The sequence below is a fragment of the Phascolarctos cinereus genome, unplaced genomic scaffold (genome assembly GCF_003287225.1).
Source record: "Phascolarctos cinereus isolate Bilbo 61053 unplaced genomic scaffold, phaCin_HiC Scaffold_4;HRSCAF=312, whole genome shotgun sequence".
Lineage (NCBI taxonomy): Eukaryota > Metazoa > Chordata > Mammalia > Diprotodontia > Phascolarctidae > Phascolarctos > Phascolarctos cinereus.
The window spans coordinates 94,310,005-94,331,617 of NW_027555847.1; the positions used below are offsets into that span (position 1 = coordinate 94,310,005).

At 37.5% G+C, this 21,613-nt stretch overlaps 1 protein-coding gene across 8 annotated transcripts in view; it reads right to left on the reverse strand.

The window, feature by feature from the left end:
* MAP4 (microtubule associated protein 4) overlaps positions 1–21,613 on the reverse strand; it is a 245,428-nt gene that overhangs the window by 20,153 nt on the left and 203,662 nt on the right. For 7 of the 8 annotated variants that reach the window (XM_078152460.1, XM_078152459.1, XM_078152463.1 and 4 more), the window contains 5 exons: positions 7,091–7,191; positions 6,046–6,267; positions 1,868–2,045; positions 481–540; positions 30–343 (listed from right to left, as the gene is read on the reverse strand). In XM_078152460.1, coding sequence (XP_078008586.1) covers positions 30–343; positions 481–540; positions 1,868–2,045; positions 6,046–6,267; positions 7,091–7,191 — 875 coding nt within the window. The remainder of the gene's footprint in view (positions 1–29; positions 344–480; positions 541–1,867; positions 2,046–6,045; positions 6,268–7,090; positions 7,192–21,613) is intronic. The other variant, XM_078152462.1, reaches the window with a different exon arrangement.

Sequence of the window (21,613 nt, forward strand, 5' to 3'; positions counted from 1 at the left end):
GGAGGAAAGCCCAAGCGCAAAGGACATACCCGGCCTCCACCTGGCTGGTGTTTGATGTTGTCTGTGGAGCCAATCTTAGAACGAACATTTTTAAGATCTGGTACAGAGTTGCTAGTTAATGGGCGGCTGGGTCGTGGTGCTGCAGGATTTGGTTTAGTTGGGGCCGCTTTGGGCACTCCTGGCTTCTTGGTGTCCACAGAGGTGGTTGTAGATGGCCTCAGGGTGACAGGTTTGGGCTTGACTCGGCTGGAAGCTGCCCCTGGCAAGGGAGGGCCCCCTGAAGATGTGGTGCTAGTGGTCTTCTGAGTGACGGTAGGGGCACTCTTTGGACGACTCAAGTCCACTGGAAAAAAGTCAGAGTAAGATTGACACATGAGATGAGACAGAAGAAATTCAGGCTTGAGAGACACTGTGACTATGTGATCACTGATTTATTGTTCTTTAAGATCATGGAGTAAGGGGTATGAGAGATGCCATTACCTAGGGAGGATTTTGCAGTAGTCTTCTTGATGTCTGTCGGCTTTGACTCATTCCTGAGAGCTACATGAGTGAAAGCACAGTGGTAAAGATTCAGTTTTTGAAATGACCAATTTCTCATAAACACGCAGACAGCTATCCAAAGGATACGCACCACATGCTGGGTTCCCTCAATTCCTTCATCAACTCCTAAGAACAGGAACACTTTTTCAGGGTATTTCTTTTACAACCCTTCTGCAGCCTTACTGCACACACGAAGTACTCAGTAAGAGCTATTAACTATCAGCTGCATTTTTCCTTACAAGAGAATATAGGAAACAGGCTCAATTCCTAATCTAATGCCACTCTGAGAGCTGTATACATCAAACCACTGCTTGGGATATTCTGACTAGGGCCCTGACAGCCTTTGCAGAATGAGGGACATACTCCACTTGGATCACAGGGTCATTAGAGGCTGTGGAAAAGGCCTCCGGACAACTGATTTTTGATTGAGTTTATCTAACTCCCCTGAAAGATGAAGTGGTAAAGTCACCTTTAGTCGTATTTTAATTGGAAGTAGTTTTATCAGTTTTCTTCCTCTTTATCCCCCAACAAGAAATTTTTCCTTAGACAAAAGGAACACTCTTGCCTTATTTCATTATCTACCCTACAAACACAACATTCAATTCAGACCACCTAAGCCCCGACCTTGTCCTCTCTCCTCCCACCATTTTACCATGCATTCAAAGAAGCCACTCTCACAGAAAATAGAGGGCCTGGGACATCCAGAATAGGAGAGAAGGAGTAGAGTGAGGGTGGGGAGGGAGAGAAAGGAAGAGATTACTTGAGCTTTAAACTACTAGCTTCATTTTTTTCTGTGAAGAACGGTATTCAACAGATATGAATACTAGAAAATGTATTCATAGATGTGAAAACTGGATCAGCTAGTTTTGCTCCGATCGGCACAAACAGGAATTCAGTGAAATGAGCAAAGAGTATGTCACCATGACTTAATGAACCAATGATTATTTTGACTGGGTTAATAAGCCCATTACACAAATAAGTAGGAATTTTAGTAGCTTAATTTCCAGGATGACCTGTCAAAAAGTCCCATCTGTTAACGAGGCAAATGAGCTACCACCTATAAATATCCTTAGCTTAAGTGCTTGTATCCAGAATTTTTGTTTTGAGCCAAGTTCCACAAGTGAATAGCCTTTTCTGGTAGTTTACCGTTAAGATTAGTGGCCACCTACTTGCTCCTGGGCTGTTTTGCCCAGTCTTTGGTTTCTCGAAGGTACACTGTAACCGTCCCTAATTTTAACTACCTTGTTAGGTTACCCAATGGCTTGTTCCAAATGCAACACTGGAAAGGGTTGGGGCCCAAAGATCTAAAATACTGGATGATGCTTACAGGGAGGTTTCTTGGGAGGAGAAGAAGAGGTGCTCCTACTGGCTGGACCAGTTGTCATGGGAGAAACAGCAACTGTGACTCGTGGAGTGGTTGGGGTACTCTTTGAGGCAGTTTTAGTAGCGGTGACAGGAGATTTGGATAGTGGGGTTCGTTTCTCAGGACTCTTTGCATCCAAAGCCTGGTAACAAAGAAGCATGGATAAGGTTCACAGGTCACATAGCAAATTTTCAAAGAAACCAGAAACTTAGGAGTAGACTAGGTGAATCATGGACTAGGGACTTGAAGTAACAATTTATTAGTGGAAATAAGGATGGCTCCATGTGTTTATACTAATACACTGTTGGTAAAACTGTAACTATGCATTGCTCCAACTATTCTAAAGAGTAATCTGAAATTTTATGTTAATAGCAACTAAAATTTCCAAACCCTTGTAGAGATCCTAGTAGTAGGCATTTACTCCAAGATGTAGCAAAACACTGGAGACAAAGTAGATATCCCCCAATTGGGAAATTATTAAACAAACAGTCTTAAACAAATGTGATAAAATATTATTGCTCCATACGAAACACAAAACATTAAATATTCAGAGAAATATGAGAAAACTCACATGAACTAAAGTATGATGAAATAAGCAAGACCCAGAAAACAATAAAAATAATATAGGTAGAATGAAACAAAATGGAACCTCATATTATTATAATGGACAAGTTAGGACCTGGAAAAACAAATGAAAAAAAAAAAGAAGTACCTGCCTCCCCTTCATTTCCGAAGTGGGAGGCTATAGGTGTAGAATTTTGCACATACTGACAGATACAGTTGGTTTTGCTGAACTGTATTTTTCTCTTTCTTTTTTAATCACTATTAGAAGAGACAATTGCTTTACAGGATGGGAGCAGGGATAGATTTACAAGAATAAATGATGCAAAAACAAAAGGCATCAATTTTAAAAAGAAAATTGTAAAGTATTAAAAAAAAGCTCCATAGGTTGAAAATATTTTAACTCAAGTCAAAGGATAAAACTGAAGCACTGTAGAGTTAAATAGTTTGACCACGACATGAAGGTGAATCAACTTCAAAACCTAGTTTGAACCAATGGACAACAAAGCCAAAGCAAGGTTCATAGTTCTATGTCAGTCTTTCCAAACAATCCCATGTAGGGCTCTCTCCAAGGGAAAGAAAACTGATCAAGCTCTCTTTTATATTTTAAAAGACATATTTTATTCTTTTTACATTAACTACATTTCCCATTCTGTCCTTTTCCCCAACCTTTCCCACAGAGCTACTGCTTATAAGAAATAATAAAAGAAAAAGTTCAGCAAAATTAGCCCACACCTTTACAAAGTCTGACATCCTCTATGTAGTCAAAGAAGTAGGAGCCAAGCTTGGTCATTATAATTCACTTTCAAATATTCTTTCCATTTACATTGTTGTAATCATTTTACATACATATGAATATCTGTGTGTGTGTGTGTATTTACTAGTTCTGCTTTATTTTGTATCAGTTCATAGAACTCTTCTGATGCTTCTTTGTATTCATCACGTTTTTCTTGCAACACATTAATATTGCATTATATCTCATGTGCCACAATTTATTTAATCACTGTCAAATAAATGAGTATCTACTTCATTTCTGTTTATTGACATTATAAAAAATATTGCTATAAATATTTGCACATAGAAAGAGCCTAACTTTCTGTCAATAACCTCTCTGGAATATATGCCCAGGAGGGGACATTTGAGTCATTCTCTTCACACGATTCCAAATTGCTTTCCAAAACGGTTAGATGAATTCAAAGGTCCATTAAAAATGTATTAGTCTATGGGTGTTTCCACAATCCCTCCAACATTGACTGATGCTATCTTTTTATCTCCTTTCCAACTTACTAGATGTGAGGTTAAGATTTCAGGGTGGTTTTGATTGCACTGCTATTATGAGTAAAATGGAGCATTCTTTCATAAAGTTTTAGCAGTCTGCAACCTTTGACTATTCATCTATTGGGTAAAGGTCTTTGGTCTTGATATTTATGTTAGTTCCCTATCTATCTTGCATAGAAGACCCTTGTCAAAGATCTCTGATACAATGATTTTCTCCCAATCACATCCTTTTAATCCAATTGCACCAATTTTGTTCATGCAACAGTTTTTCAATTTCATGTTTTCAAAGTTGTCTGCTTTGTCTTTTGTAATCATGTCTAACATGAGTTTAAGAATTCACCCCCTAACTATGGTTGTAAAAAGTCTAAGTTCTATATATCTTCTAATTGTTTATCAATTTTCAGGTCATTTATATATTTTGAATTTATTGTGGTATGAGTTGATGGGAATATTGTCTCTTTTTAATTTATAATACGTTTTGTAAATTGTTTCCTTTGTTTTAGGTAGCATTTGTCTCCTCATAGGCTAAAGATATTAGGCACAAAAACCAATGAAAATTTTAGAAGCTAGTAAAAAAAAACTGGATAATGGAGTAGTGAAATAAGGGAAATAAAGTTGAGCACTTATGGAAATAAAGGAGTATGAAGGATTTATTTTATTTCATTCGGGTCACGCTATTTGATTTCTAGGCAGATGTTCATCCACATGGCTACATTAGATCCATTCAGTAGCACAAGAAGACAGATTAAGAAGGAATGGGAAATCACTTTGAAAGAAAAGACCATGAGCAAATGTCTTGATAGTATCTGAAATTATGGAAAAAAGGGCAAACAGATGGTTTGATCAACACCTCCTACAGAGAGAAAGAACACAACTGAAATAACAATTGTGAACTTCCATTTCAAAGGAAAAATGGAAGGAAGAAATCCTTAAACTTATATATAAGTCATGTTTTGTTACTGTGATTTCCCCTAAAATGAAAAATACTTTGAATGAAAAGCAAAACAGGGAAAAGGGAACAAATGGTGTAAATAATGTTGCTATTTCCAAAGGACAATACATTCACAAGGGAAACAACAAATCCAGACCACACAGCTTCCTTTTTGTTTGTACTCAGAAGGAAATAAACACTGGAGAGTTGAAATAGAATAATGATAAACAACAATAATTATTTATTATTATTATTATTATGATTGGTGGTCTTATGATGAAAATGATAGCTAGTATTTTTAGGGCAATGTAAGGTTTCCAAGTGCTTTTACAAATATTATCTCACTTTATCCTCACAAAAACCCTAGAAAATAGAGTTTACAGATCCGGAAACACATGCTGCAGAAACCTGCCCAGGTCACACTGTCCTAAGCGTTGAATCAGAACTCTGATCTTCTTAACTTCAAGCCCAGCACTCTCTCTATTGCATCCCCTAGCAGCCACAACAGAAAGCATTCCACAGTTTTGAGAGAAGTGTTTTTAGAAGAGGAAGAGAATTCTTTAGAGCTCAGCAATGCCAAGAATGCTCACCAACACAGGGAACTTTGAACAGAGTTTCACAGACATTAAATGGCCAGAACAAAAATCATAAGGCAAATGAGTGGCAGAGAAGAGAATTTAGGCCTTTTGACAGCTTCCCTCCACTATATCACATAACTTCCCTTAAACTGATAAAACAAATAATGGAATGGAATGTATTGTTCTAGTTCCCCAAACTGGTAGAAATACAAAACAAAAATTATTAGAAACAATAACTAGCTTAACTCTAACAAAGGAAGCATAACAAAACTGAGAAACAACAGGGTAAAGCCACACAATTATCTTGCTAACAAGGAGAGTTTCCTGTCTATTAATAGGTTTATGGAACCTGATGGAGGGATACTGCAACTAAGAAGGCTTTTTGAGATTTGTGGATTTTTTTCCCTTTTCCATACCTTGATGGAGCCCCCTAATTTCTGAAGATTAGAAGGACCATACAAAGTACTGATAGCAATGCCTTCTATTCACCATTATATAATATGGTCAACGAAGAAGGTGGGTACTTAAGTGTTAAAGTTCAAAGTAGTACACAGACCAGAAATTGTGTCAGGAAAGACATCTCAGTTTGATGGTGGCTCTAAATTGCTCCCAAACTGATTAGAAAATCACTCTGTTTTTACATTCTGTCTTCAAAATATAAACATACCAACCACAGATACAGGTTGCCTCTTTGTCTTATTACCACTCTGATGCTTCTACAAAACAGCTGGAACTGACTGGCTGATGGGGGTCATTGGGGTTTCCCCATATTAAATCCCTGGGTGATTACTTACCTTTGGTTTTCCATCTCTTGAGATTAAGGAAGTGGACCGGGCAGCAGCAGAGGCAGCAGCAGGTCGTTTGGGTAGGGCAGCTGGCGCTAGGCCTGGAGCAGGGCTCATGGGCTTTTTGCTTGGGCCACCAGGAGTGGTGGAAACAGGCCGCTTGGGGGTGGGAGTGGGCACTGATTTGGTTTTCGGTGTAGCGGTCTTTGCAGATGGAGTAGTGGTTGATGGCTTTAGGTTCGTTGTTTTATTTTTTTGTTTGTTTGTTTTTTGTTTTAAGACAAGCATCCCATGATATACACGCACACACACAGAAGAACAAAAACAAAAGTTTCTTTAAAAAAGCATAAAGAGCACATTTCAAAATTAAATCGCAAACAATGATGATATATAGGAAATGATTCCTAGAGCAAAAAGAAAATTAACATTCTGTTTTCTGAATTCAACAAATGAAATAAAACTAGAATACAGATAAGAAAATGGGAAAACTATCTTGAAGTGCAATAAATTTAGCATACATCTTAGGATTTCCATGGTTGATACTTAAAATTTACTAAAAGCCACATTTTAGATTTAATTTCTGAAATATATCCTTCAGCAAGTAACGATGCTGTTGAAACATAAACTGCTATTAGATTTATCCATGCAATGATTGTGTCAATGTCCCTATTAAAGTTTTTAAAATTTTCAATGATACACCTAAAAAGTCAGTTGAATCTTTCAAAATTACTTTAAAAATGGGCAGTTCTCTTAATAAAGAATGAGATCAACATTCTCTGAAGAGTATAGAGTTTCTGAGAAGAAACTCAGGATAATGAGAATAAAAATGGAAAGATAAAAGTTGTGAAAGGAAGAGGAGAGCATGCCTAGGATTTTTTAAGCATCTCAGTGATATCAATTTTGTAATTCTTTTTAAGAAATTTCCCCAAAACTCACCTCAGAAGTTCAGAAAACAGAACTTAAATCTGTGGCCAGAATAGCAAAAGAAAACATCATATATTGAAAAAGAAGAAACTTGTAGAACAAAAATACACCAGCAAATTCTTGTACCTACCTTTGTTTTCTTCTCGGGGCTTGGGGGGAGCTCCTTGTTCGGAGGAGCAGTGATATCATTTCCATTCAAATTGGCAAAGGGCTGAACTTCATCTGGTTTGGCTGTTCAGAAAAGGCAAAAAGCTTAAACAAATGCCTATTTAACCCATTTCTCTGCTGAATCGTGCTTTAAGGCGAAATAGAGGCAGACCACTAACATTTTGTTCTGAAAAACCAAAGGGATTCTGCTGCCTAAAGCTGAGAAGACTGAGTTCTTTCCATTTTGAAGGGAGCTGGTTTTAGATACCGGAGATGAATGCGACTTTCCAGGGGGGAGAATATAACTTGACTTGGTTTTACACAAATGGCCAATTGATGGAAATGGCCCTTGCTGTTTGGTTCCCCTTCCCTGGAGGCCAAAAGGAAAATTTGCCACCAAACTGCTGGCTCCATGATACACAAGGGACAAAAACCTCTTCTATTAGAACCTATCTTCTAGAGTGAAAGCTATTAAAGAGATGGGAAGAAAGCCAGTCGCTTATCCAGTATACCACTGCCTTATAAAATCACTATTTCACAGTAGGATGTAAAATAAACCTGTCCCAGTTCTAGAAGTGACCTAGATTCCTAATAGGGACATTGAAACTCATTTAAAAAAAAAAAGCTACAGGAAGCCCATGCCAAAGAACAAAGCAAAAGCACTAAAGATGTACTTAACCGTAGCCCTGTGAGGAGGATACCCTGAATTTCTTGAAGAATCATAACTATAACACATGGGGCCTGCAAAGGTCCCACTTTAGATTAAGTCCTAAGAACTTTTTGATATTTATATAACAGGGTACTCATTACCCAGGATGGTACAGTGCTCGAGAACCCAGCTCCTAAGAGATCTAATGTCCAGCTCTTTAAGGCTTTGGGAATTTCTCCTGTTTCCGTGATCCTTCTCCCAAATGTGGGTTATCAAAAGTCCAGGACAGAGCCAGAAACAGAGCTGCTAGGAGCCCCGGCTATCACCTGCTCAAGGAACACTTCTTTTCCCAGTTTCTCCTTGGCCTTTTAAGTGGTACCTATGGATAATGCTTAAGTAGTAATAAATACCTGGCTGTACATTATAATGGCAAAAACAATTGTGTCATGAAGAGTTCAGTGTTCACATAAAACTAGTAAAGACAAGGTCAACTTTAAGGTCATACAAGATGGCAGAAGTAATTAGGTTATCATTTGCCAGGGTGCAGATGTTCCTACAGTGTGAGAGAAGACTGTACACATGCATACTCTTCCACTGAGATCTAGGGCTTTCCCCCCTCTTAATGGAAAGGAAATTAATCACATGATGAAATTTGTTATATGACTGATGGTATTAGAAATTAATAAATTTAACTTTTCCATTTTTTATATTACTTTCCTTCCAATAAGGCTTTTTTTTTTTAACTTTACTTCGGCCGAATTTGCCCATTTCAACAATCCAAAAAGCTGACAATGATCTCTTTTGAGTTATACATTGGAAGTTAAAAAAACATATTTCATTCACCATGAAAACAAAAAGGTTGCCCCTTGCCCCACCAAAGAAAAGTAACAGGTCCTATGCAAAATAATCACTTTTTGTATTTTTTAAGACATAGCTAAGGATCTTTCTTATGCAACCAAAACATATGCCTGAATTGAAACTGAAAGAATCTTATCTCTCAAACTAGGGCATGAAGCTGAATTAGTCCCCCTTATTCCTTTCCCCTCACCTTACCGGACACACCAGGTTCTTCTTGAAAACATATTAAATGATAACAGGTTTAAGGAACAACTTCATAGTCATATGAAGGCCATTGCCTTATAAAGGATCAAAAGGAACACAACTGAATGAATGCATTAAATATCATCATCATGACATGAAAGGGCCTTTGGATTCTCAAAGGTCATACTGGTAGAGCCTAAGTTTTGGTAGACTCCAAGGGCCTGTGGACCATAAACCTGGTCATACTCTAGCCTTGCTAAATTTGAAGATAAGTTAAAACCACGAGGTTGAGTGCCAGATAATTATATTTTTTGGTCACAGTAACCAGTAAGTTCCCTGATGGATACAGAATTGAAATAGCATTGAATCACCAGTGAGAAAATGGAGACCATACGAAACTCAACCAAAGAAATTGGTGATGGTGAGCCTGAAGAAAAGACTTAATGAAGACAGGAATTATCAAGAGAAAATGTTTAAATCTGTTCTGCTTAGCCAAAAAGAATGGAACTGTGAGAAACAGGAAGCTGCAGAAAGAGATATCAACTCAAAATAAGGGTAAAAACTCACCTAACATGAAGTGTTATGTAAAAGAGGTCTAAAGTGCCTCTGGAGATGTTCATCCCCTTTACTGTAGGTATCCAAGCAGATTCCCTGACCACTTATAAGGAGGTTGTAGAAGGAATTCTAGTTGAGATACAAGGAGGCCTAATGCCCTCAGCAGTTTCTTCTAACTATGACATGCTGTGATTAGACTTTATTTCTGAAATATGAACCAAAATATTTCTAATCTTAAATTAGGAGTCCTATGTATTCAAGAAAAATATGGAGGGTATGTATTAATGTATACATTATACATAAATAATAGCTGAAAAAGAAACATCCGCCTTAATTATTCTCAAGTTAGGTACTAATTGGAAGAGGTATAAATAGGTATTTTTCCCCCTAACCAAAAGAGAGAGAGAGAGAGAGAGAGAGAGACAGAGAGAGAGAGAGAGAGAGAGAGAGAGAGAGAGAGAGAGAGAGAGAGAGAGAGAGAGAGAGAGATTACAGACAAATTATACTGAGGAGAGAAAAACCAAATCAGTGTCGGCAACAGGAAACAAAGTATTCTTTATTTAGCACGAAACTAGTTCTAACAGAGACTTTAAAGATCAGCATCAAACAATTTTAGACCTAGAAAAGGACCTTATGATTAGTCTAAATTACCTCTCTTACTTCACAGATGGAGAAAACACTGGCCTACAGAGGCAAACTATTTGCTCTTCAAGGTCATACAGCCAATGAGCAGAGGGAGGACTGGAACATTAGGTTTCCACTGACTCAACTCAACAGCCACTACTGGGCAAAAGGACATTGCTTTCCAGTGCAGGGCTCTTCCCATTATACCTCACAACTATAAGGTCTCTTGCAGTTATGACAAAAGCAATTTTGGTTTAAAAATTCTAATCTTCCCCTGGATGTCACCACTAGTAAACAAGCAAAACAATTTTAAAACCATTAAACTATATAAATTCTACGGACACTCTGAGTATGTTCTCTCTCTGTCTCTTTCTACACACACACAGACACACACACACACACACACACACACACACACACACACACACATCCAATAACTCTATCCGAATTTAGCAAAATTTATGGAGAATCCAAGCTACTAGATTTCTAGACTCTAATCTACCATCAGTTATAAGCTGAAAAAAGGCCCTTGGAGGGACTGCATTCTACTGGCTGGAGATACTACTAACACACTGGATAGCGGTACAAACTGCATTTGAAACGAGACAGCCTTGTCCAATCACCCCTCAAACCTTGCCATATCCCAAACCAGAGCACCCCTACCATTCTCCTTCTCTGCAGCACGCTGCTGAAGAGTGATGGATGAAGTCATACAACTGTGCTGATTCGGCTCACTACAAACTTGTTATCTAATTTCAAAAAGGCCCTCAGTGCAACATGATGATCCTTTCATTCTTCCCCAAGTCTCTCATAATCTCCATGGTGACCATTTAAAAAACTTCTTTCCTCCTAAGACCCTTAAAACATGTTCCTTGCACTGATATACATCTACAACACTTGTCTGTGTATATGTTATTATCTCTCCAACCCTCAACAGAATGTAAATTCTTTTAAGGAAAGAACTGTCCCATTTTTATTTTTGTATCCCCAGCATCTGACTGGAACTAGTAAGCAGTATTTAAAAGTGCATTAAGGTTTCAGGCAGAGGCAGTGAAAAAACATACTATATTACTGACTTAAGCACTCTATTTATTTAATTTAAAGATAGATTCAGACTAATCAGGATTGTATTACATTAGTGGTAATCAAATCCACTTCCTTTATTTTAGATCTAAGGAAACTAAAGCCCAAATGGATTAAAGAACTTTGCCAAGGTCACACAGTGGTACAGGGGCAGTGAAAGAACAGAGACGGCCCAAGGAAGAGAAACTTCAAGTATGTGAAAGGGCTACAATATGAAGGTGTACTAAACAAAAGAAGGTTATTCATCCAAGACCAAAACAAGCAAAAATATGATTCATGTTGATAAAATCATGAAAATTATAAAGAAGATCAACATGAACTTGCTTATCAAATCCCATTACACTGGACCTAAGAATCACCCTTTGACAAATGAAAGGAATGGTTCGGCGGCAAAAAAAAGTAAATGTTACTTACAGTATTTGGGTCAAATGTACAAATACACATGCACACAAGAAGGTTTAGGTAATATTCAATCTTTTTTTTTTTTTGGTGGGGGGAGGTTGGTGGTGAGGCAATTAGGGTTAAATGACTTGCCCAGAGTCACACAGCTAGTGAGTGATATGACTTAAGGCCAGATGTGAACTCGCGTCCTCCTTGACTCCAAAACTGGTACTCTACTCACTATGCCACCTAGCAGCCCCAGTACTCAATCTTTTTAAGGTCAACCTCATGGAAACCAACCCTACTTTTTCTCTCTTTTCTTTTTTTTTTGGGGGGGGGAGAAAGAGAAGGGAGAGGAGGCAGAAATCAGGATTAAGTGACTTGCCCAGGGTCACACAGCTACTAAGTATCTGAGGTCAGATTTTAATTCAAGTCCTCCTGACTCTAGGGCCTGTGCTCTATCCACTGTACCACCTCGCTGCCCCAACCCTATTCTTTTTCAAATCATCTCTTGATGCATTTCTCAGAAAAAATACTGGAGTGAATAGACCGTGAGGCTACTCAGTAGACCAAAGTAAAGTATTTCTTACATTTCAACATTTTAGGACCATTTTAGATAGAAAGAAAAGGAAAATGACAAAAGCACGCATAATGTTTTATATTCACAAATACCCCTTTTCATATAAAATAAGCCCTCATTTTATCTTCTAATTCTGATCATACTGGCTTTCAATAATTGATTTTTCATCATTTAAATAAGCACACATAGCATGTTACACAATGTAAATGTAGCAGCAAGTGATGAGGGTGAGGGAGTGGGGTGTAAGGGAGACCCTTTCTGCATCTTTTCCAAAGAAGTATTTCTAAAATAGAAAGTGTAGTGAGATACTCCATATCCAAAGGGGAAAATGCAAAAAGTCTAGTGTTTAGACCCTTCTATTAAAAGATAAATCCTCCACAGTGCTGAATGATATGTATTTTTGGATAGGGAAATCTAGTTTTGCTTCATGATTGATATTTGGAAGGAGGGGGTTGGTTTCTGTTTAACGGAGGCAGGAGTAGAAGAAAGCGGAACAAAATGAATTCATTTGTTCATTGGAAAGAATAAAGATGAATCCTAGATCAAGTCCTAACTTAATCCCACACTTAAGTAGGCCCATATAAGTCAAATCTGTATTATCTCAGTTTTCAACCATAAAATGGCATTATCTGTGCTCCTTTTTGGTAATGGGGCTGTTGTGAATAAAAAGTAGACATCACTTTAAAAATTCTTTGAGGTTTCAGAAAGAAGCTCTACATAAACATACTGCATTACTGACTTGAGCTGCCAAATGACAACTCATATATACTGTTTGCTTAGCAAGTATAGCACTAGAAGTACTATTTTGTGAATCAAACCAACAAATTTAGCAATGAAAGGAGTTCCATATAATGGAAACTTGCCCAGTGAAAAATGAACACATGGATAACTACTATGGTATTTTTTTCTAGGCTCATTCTATGTTGTGCTTCCTTCATGCCTACAATATTGGGATTTCTTCAATGAATTTTTTCAGGTGGTTATGAAATAATTAGTCAACTACTAGCAGGCAGAAGTACTATTCTGGTTCCTCTTACTAACTCCCTAAACTCTAGGTACTGGAAGACACTTGGTCATATAACTACTGATTTTGCCAGTCATCTTTAATATGAATACTTCTTAATCTCTTCAAGGATCTATGATTTTATGGTAATAGGTATTATTTCCACTGACACAGTAGCCAACTCAACTATGTGTAAAAGAAGAAAAAGGAAGCTGGGGGAGTTGTACCAAATTCCTCTTACGACACTAACATGGTGCCAATACCTTAACCAAGAAGAAGAAAACAGATGAAGAAAGCTACAGCCCAATTTCCTTAATGAATATTGATGTAAAAAATTTTTAAGTGAAATACTAGCAAAAAGATTACAGCAATCTATCACAAAGGTCATACACTATGACGAGGTGGGATTTCTATCAGGAATGCAGAGCTAGTTCAATGAGGAAAACCATCAGCATAATTGATCACATCAATAATGAAACCAACAAAAATTATATGATTATCTCAACAGATGCAGAAAAAGCCTCTGACCAAATACAACACCCATTCCTATTAAAAAACTAGAGAGCATAGGAATAAATGGAGCATTCCTTAAAATGATCAATAACATCTAGTTAAAACCATCAGCAGGCATTATCTGTAATGGAGATAGAAGCCTTCCCAATAAGATTAGGGGTGAAACAAGGATGCCCATTATCTCCACTATTATCCAATACTGTATTAGATTTGCTAGCTATAACAATGAGAAGAAACTGAAGGAATTAGAATAGGCAATGAGGAAACAAAACGATCACTCTTTGCCAATAATATGATGGTATACTTACAGAATCAACTAAAAAAAATTACTTTAAATAATTAACAAATTTAGCAAAGTTACAGGATATAAAATAAACCCACACAAATCATCAGCATTTTAAAATATTACCAATGAAGTCCAGCAACAAGAAACAGAAAAAGAAATTCCAATTAAAACAATTATAGACAATATAAAATACTCAGGAACCTACCTGCCAATGCAAATCCTAGAACTACATGAACACAATTATAAAACACTTTTCATACAAATAAAGTCAGATCTAAACAACTGGAAAAAAATTAATTGCTCATGGGTAGGCTAAGTCAACATAATAAAAATGACAATTTTACCTAAATTAATGTACTTATTCAGTGTCATGTCAGTCAAACTACCAAAAATGATTTTATAGAGCTAGGCAATGTGACACAATTCATCTGGAAGAACAAAAGGTCAAAAATATCAAGGGAACACTGAAAAAAAATGCAAAAGAAGGTGGCCTTAGCTGTACCAGATCTCAAACTGTATTAAAAAGTGGTAATCATCAAAACAATTTAGTACTTGCTAAGAAATAGAGCAGTGGGTAAGTGGAATAGATGAGATACACAATACATTGTAGTAAATGACCATAGTAATTCAGCGTTTGATCCAACGCAGTGTTGTATCAAGATCCAAACTACCGAAATAAGAACTCATTATCTGACAAAAAATGCTGGGAAAACTGGAAAACAGTATGGCAGAAACTAAGGATAGACCACTATCTCACACCATATATACCTAAATGAGGTCCAAGTGGGTACATGATTTAGACATAAAGGTTAATACCATAAGCAAATCAGGAGTATGGAATAGTTTACCTGTCAGATCTATGAGGGAAGAACTTAGGACCAAACAAGAGATAGAGAGCATCATGAGAGACAAAATGGATAATTTTGGTTATATTAAATTTAAAAGGTTCTGCACAAACAAACCAATACAACCGATAAGAAGGAAAGCAGAGGGGCAGCTACATGGGGCAATGGATTAAGTACCGGCCCTGGAGTCAGTAGGACCTGAGTTCAAATCCAGATTTAGGCCAAACAGTTGACACTTACTAGCTCTGTAACCCTGAGCAAGTCACTTAACCCCAACTGCCTCAAAAAAAGGAAAGCAGAAAGCAGAGAAAAAAATTTTACATAAAGTGTCTCTGACAAAGGCCTCACTTCTCAATTATATAGAGAACTGATTCAAATTCATAAGAGCACAAGACATTCCACAATTGACAAATGGGTTGCAGACAAAGAAATCAAAGCCATCAACAGTGACATATATAAAAAATGCTCTAAATCACTACTGATTAGAGAAAGGCTATTAAAAAACTCTTGAGGTACCACCTCACACTTATCAGATTGGCTAATATGACAGGAAAGAAAGATGACAAATGTTGGTGGGGATGTTGGAAAATTGGGACACTAATGTACTGTTGGTGGAGTGGTGAACTGATCCAACGATTCTGGAGAGCAATTTGGAGCTATGCCCAAAGGACAATCAAACTGTGCATACGCTTTAATCCAACAATACCACTACTAGGTCTGTATCCCAAAGAAATCATGAAAAAGGAAAAAGGACCCACACATACAAAAATATTTATAGCAACTCTTTTTGTGGAGGCTAAGAAAAGGAAATTGAGGGGACATCCATCAATTGGGAATGGAAGAATAAGTTGTGCTCTATGACTGCAATGAAATACAATTTTGTTATAAGAAATGATGAGCAGGATGGTTTCAGAAAAACCTGGAAAGACTGACATGAACTGATACAGAGTAAAGTGTGGAGAACCAGGAGAACACTGTACACAGTAACAGCAATACTGTATGATGAACAACTGTGAAGGATTTGTTGTCAGCAAGATAATGATCAAGACAATCCCAAGGGTCTCATGATGAAAAATGCCATCCACCACCAGAGAAAGAACTGATGGGAGTCTGAATAAATGAAAGACTGAAGTATACTATCTTCACTTTCCTTTTTTCTTTATTCTTTTATTTTTGGTTCAAGTTTTCTTCCATAAAATGACTAATATGGAAATATGTTTTACATGATCACACATGTACAACCTATATCAGATTGCATATCATTTCAGCAAATGGGAAGGGAAGGATGGAGGGAATTTGGAAGTGAATGTTGAAAATTGTTCTTATGTATAACTGGGGAAAAAATTTAAAAATTCTCTTTAAAGAAGGATCATTATATAGTAAAGAGAATAATGTATTTTGTTTCACCTCACACGGGAGGAGGAGGTGAAAGTTGCAGAGCGGCAAATTCAGGGTTGAAAAAAGACAATTCTCCCCATTAGCCAGAACTAGATATTTCTGAAAAGTGGAATGGGCTGCTTCAGGAGGTTGTATAATCTCTCATTAGAATGCTTCAAAAGCTTGAATCTCACTATGGGGGATTAAATTAGATGCCCAAAAAAATCCATTCCAACTCAAGAATTTTATGATTCTAACAGCAATATCCATGAATTGATGGGACTAAAAAAAATCATTTTTCATAGTCAATTGTGAGAAGAGCCTCTCCCAGCTGGACTCAGTTGGGTCCTTAGATAACACTAATTAAGCACTTCAGTGCTAGGCAATGTGCTAAGCGCTGAAAACACCATCCTCATCTTTAGAATCCTACTTTGAAGCATGTCTCATGTGGTAGGACCTACGAAGAATGAATCAGAAGAAATCACCCAATAGGTGAATGAGAACTCATGACTGAATCATAATTCATTCAACTGGAGGAACTGGGGAAGAAGAAATGTCCATATGTAAGCAAATATAAAATAGAGTGTTAGATATAAATAAATAAAACATTTATCAAGAATTTACTGTATGTGTTTTTGTGTATAGGAAACTCCCAAATGAGGAAACATCCTCTTCCAGTGAAGGCTGGTATCTTCTCTGTAACTTATTGTTTTAGCAAACACTTAATAAATGCTTGTTGAATGATTAGACAGTTGGCTGGAGCACTGACAGGATAAATAACTTTCTTAGGGGTCATACAACCAGTACATATCACACGCAGGACATAAATGATTTATACTATGTACCTATAATAAATATGACATAAAGTGGAGGGGAGTTGGGAGTGGGAGGAGGGACTACAAGCTGATTTTCATTAATTAAAACTCCAAAACATTCTGAAAAGATAGACTGAGTCTTGGTTTATTTTCCCAGAGTTTAGGAACAGAAAGAAGAACAATTCACATTTCTCTAGTGCCTTAAGTTCAACAAAGCACTTTGTTCCTGATAACTGAAAGCTAAGTAGTAAGACAAAGAAAAATAAAGAGAAACAGGTCTCTCACTCAAGTGCTCAAACTATAACAAAAGCTCACACTTATATAAAGCTTTATGGTTTACAACATACTTTTCCCACAGGGCTATGAGTTAAACAGTATTAGTCTCCCTATTTTATAGATGATGATACATGGGTGTCTTCTAGCTAGTAAGTTTTGGAGTCCGATTGTGAACAGATTTTTAAAAGAGAAGCCAACATATTGCTGAGAGAATACCAGATAGCTGTGCAATTCAAGGAGATCCCAAAATGACCTTACAAAGAATCTAGTGCTATACAATTTAAACTGCTTAGCATTTCAGCTTTACTGGCAGCAAAGTCAACCTTTATTTGAACAAACCAAGAGACTGATGCCATAGCTCATTCACAGCCAACAGTGATCTCAGGGGCTCTGCATTTATGCAAGGAATGAAGACTCCTGCCTTAAAAAAGGTCTTTTTTTCCAGTATAGCTCAAATCAATTCATTCTTTCAGAGATTATCTCATCTCTGTTCCTATCATTCTTCAGATCCAATAGACTTCTCACCTAAAGTTCTACTTTAAGAGACGATCCAGGGGCAGCTAGGTGGCGCAGTGGATAGAGCACCGGCCCTGGAGTCAGGAGGACCTGAGTTCAAATCTGCGCTCAGAACACTCACTAGCTGTGTGACCCTGGGCAAGTCACTTAACCCCAATTGCCTCACCAAAAAAAAAAAGAGAGAGAGAGAGAGACAGAGAGACAGAGAGAGAGAGAGAGAGAGAGAGAGAGAGAGAGAGAGAGAGACAGAGAGAGACAGAGAGAGAGAGAGAGAGAGAGAGAGAGAGAGAGAGAGAGACAGAGAGAGAGGATCCAGCAGAAATAGGACCTGGACTACTGGCTGGAACATCTTCGCTCAAGGACATCCACAGAGCAAAATAGAATCAAAGGCAATATAAATCAATGGGGGTAGGGCAGCAGAAAGAAGAAGGTTCTTTCTGGGGAAATGAATGTTGTTTCTAGGGAAGCACAAACAAGGGCAATGTTTGGAAAATCTTAAGGCTGCTAGGGACAGATTTTTCCTGCCTCATGGATTTTCACCCAGAAAAGTAGCCCAATCATTTCAAACCAGTTGATGAATCAACACATCAACCAAATATTTAGTAATCACTTGCCAAATGTCTAGTATTTTGCTAGGTGCTGGCCACGCAAGTACATGAATGAAACATTCCCTACTTACAAGGAACATAAATACATATGAAATAGTTACATACAAAGTAATTTCAGAGACAGGACATTAGCACTGGAGGTAGGGGAGGTGGAGGTGGAAGTGGGGAGAGAGCAGAAGACTAAGCTGCGTGGAAAGAAAAGAAAGAACCCATGAGGAAGAAATAAGGAGGGAGACTCCCAGGCAGTACAAAGGCTGGAGTGTCATGAGTAAGGAATAGAGACAAGCCCTGTTTGGTTAGATCACACAGTCCAAGAGTGAGAATAATGTCCAATTTTTTATCCTAAAGGGGATGGGTTTGAGTTTTCATATAGAGGAGTTGCCTTGACAAGGAAAAAGACCAACTTTTTTATCCAGTGGAGTTGACATAAAAGGGGAGTTACACTAACATCTGAGCTTAATGATTTTAGCAGCAAAGTGAAGGATGAACAAGAGGAGTCAGAGATTTGAGGTGGAAAGATTAATAAGGAAGCTACTGCAGTAAACTAGGCAAGAGATGAAGAGAGCCTGAGATAAGGTAGCAGCTATATGAGTGGGAAAAAGGGGTAGGATGCAAGAGACGTTGTGATGGTAGGGAACAGAAGTTTTGGCAACTGAATATATACATGGAGTAATAGAGAGTGAGAAGTCTAGCATAATGCTGAGATTGCAAACTTGTATGCTACAAGGATGGTGTGCCTTCAAAGACATAGGAAAGTTTGAAAGAGCACAGCCAAGACAAGTTTAGATAAGTTTAAGATGTCTCTGTGGTGTGCAGTGTAAAATTTCCAGACACAACTGGTGATTCAGGACGAAAGCCCAGGAGAGACTAGGAATTGAATATATACATCTGGAAGTTAAATGCATACAGATTACAGCTCATATCCATGAGACTTGATGAAGCTTCTAAAGAGGGACAGAGAAGAGGGCCCCATGTCAGAAGCTTAGTAAACATCCAAGGTGAGAGACATGATGTGGACAGGCCCAAAAAGGACAATGAAAAATAGTAACAAGATAAATAGGAGGAAAACAGTGAAAGTCTTGTCATGAAAACCTAGAAAGGAAAGAGTATGGAGGAGAAGAGAGTGGTCAATTATGTCAAATGTGGCAGACAGGTTCAAAAGGATTAAGACTGAGAAAAGACCATCAGATTTGCTAAATAAGAGACCATTGATCACTTTGAAAAGAATGATGTAGCTGAAAGCCAGATTATGGACAGAAGTGGAAGTAGTGAGTAGAGACAACTCTTAGAGAGTTTACCTGAGAAAAGGAAAATTATAAGACCACTGCATGAGGGGATGGTTCAGTCTAGTGGTTTTTTAACGATAGGATGTTTTGAGGCAGTAGGGAAAGAACTAGTTGACAGGGGGCATTAAAGATTTCAAAAGGAGGGATGATTGAGTATTCAATATGCTGGTGAAATCAGGAGGGGACGGGTTTGAGTATTCATATAGAGGGGTTGCCTTGACAAGGAAAAAGACCAACTTTTTACTTGAAAGTGGAGAAAAGCTGAATGGAAGATGTCAAGGAATTTATGAGATGAAGTGGAAAACAGCTTTAATTTTTCTCAATGAAGTAAAAAGAAAGGTCCTCAGAGGGGAGAGGGGATGGGTGAGACAGAGAGAGAGAGTTTAAGTGTGTCTGTCTGTCTGTCTGTGCGCACTAGAGCAAACTTTTGGCATGCTTTCTGAGAGGGGTGATATAGGGAATCAACTAGGAAAGAAGAAAAGGACTGCCTTGCTTCACTGAGGGCCCAGCTCAGTTCAGATAGCATAAATTTGTAAAGTATCCATTCAGAGTGATTGTGAGATTTCCTCCACCTTCGTTCACAGCACACAAGATGAAGAAGCAGATGAAGAGGTGGTAAGAGTAATCCAGGGCTGAGTTTTGATAAGAGAAGCCCCCGTAAAGCACAAGAGCATAAGAGATTCAAGAACAGAGAATGGTAAAGAATTAAAAGGACCTCATCAGGTTTAAATTTTGTATTATCCAATGCTTGTAAGGCAATTAAAAGTGGCTAATGGTCCCTTAATTTTATTCAATTAACGACCCATCTGCAAACAAAAGCATCTCAGCAGTAAATATTCCTTAATTCTTTTTTTTAATTAAAAGGTTATTTACTTTCTAACACAAAATGCAACACAAACCAGGGAAGATAACACTCACATTATGGACATAAGCAGTGAAAACTGCCAAATCTTCATTAGTTCTGGGGCCTGGTTGAATAAGGTTAATTATTTCAAGCCCTAGGACAATCTCCTTAAAAAGTAACCTAAGGATACAACCTTGCCAGAAGTGTAAAGAACACAATGTTACAATGAAAAGTAGTGTTCAGGAATATATTCCAGGCTGCTGGATAAGGACAGTTAAGGAATGCTTATGACTGGGTTTAAGAATGCCACATTATTGCACGTGGTTTGTAAAAGCTCTGGAAATAATAAGAAAGCATTATCCCTCCTCTTATGTTTCATGATTTCACAGATGCAACCCTAAAATTCAAAAGGCCACATATGTTCCAAAGAGCCCAATAAAAGGGGAAAGACTTCAGAGCACACGTCTGTCATTCAAAGGTAAGTCTAGCTAAGTTTTAAAAGACCTGAGTTCAAATGAGATCTCACAACATTTGACACTTAATAGCTGTGTGACCCTAGGCAAGGAACTTACCCCTGACTGCCTCAACAAAAAGCAAAAGACAGACTTAAATATTAAATATTAATTGTTCATGGATACCAATGTAATAAATGTGAATATTACTATTTACATTAATTTACTTATTTAATGCCATGCCAATTAAACAACGAAAGGATTATCTTAATAACTAGAAAAATAATAATGTTAAACCGACCCCTTCTCAGCATTAAAAGGATCTAAGACATCTCCAGAGGCCTCGGGATGGAAAATGCTGTCCATATCCAAAGAAAGAACTATGGAAGTCAATCGCTATCACTTATTTTTACCTTCTGTTGAGTTTTGTGTCATCTTTCTGATGATTCCTCCTATTGGTTTTAATTTTTACTTACAACTTCACTAATGTGAAAATATGTTTAATGGGAATGTAAATGTAAAGCCTATATCAGATTGTGCCGTCTTGGGGAGGGTGGGGGGAGGAAGGGGAAGAAAAATTTTCAACTCAAAAACATATGGAAGTGATTGTTGATAAATCAAAATAAATTAATAAAATTTTTTTGGAAAAAGAAAAAGATCCCTCAAAAAAATAATAATGAAATTTATATAAGGGAAAAGGACAAAAATCTCAAGAAAAATAATTGGGGGAAAATGAGAATGATGGGAAATGGGATAGCAGTATAGAAAAAAT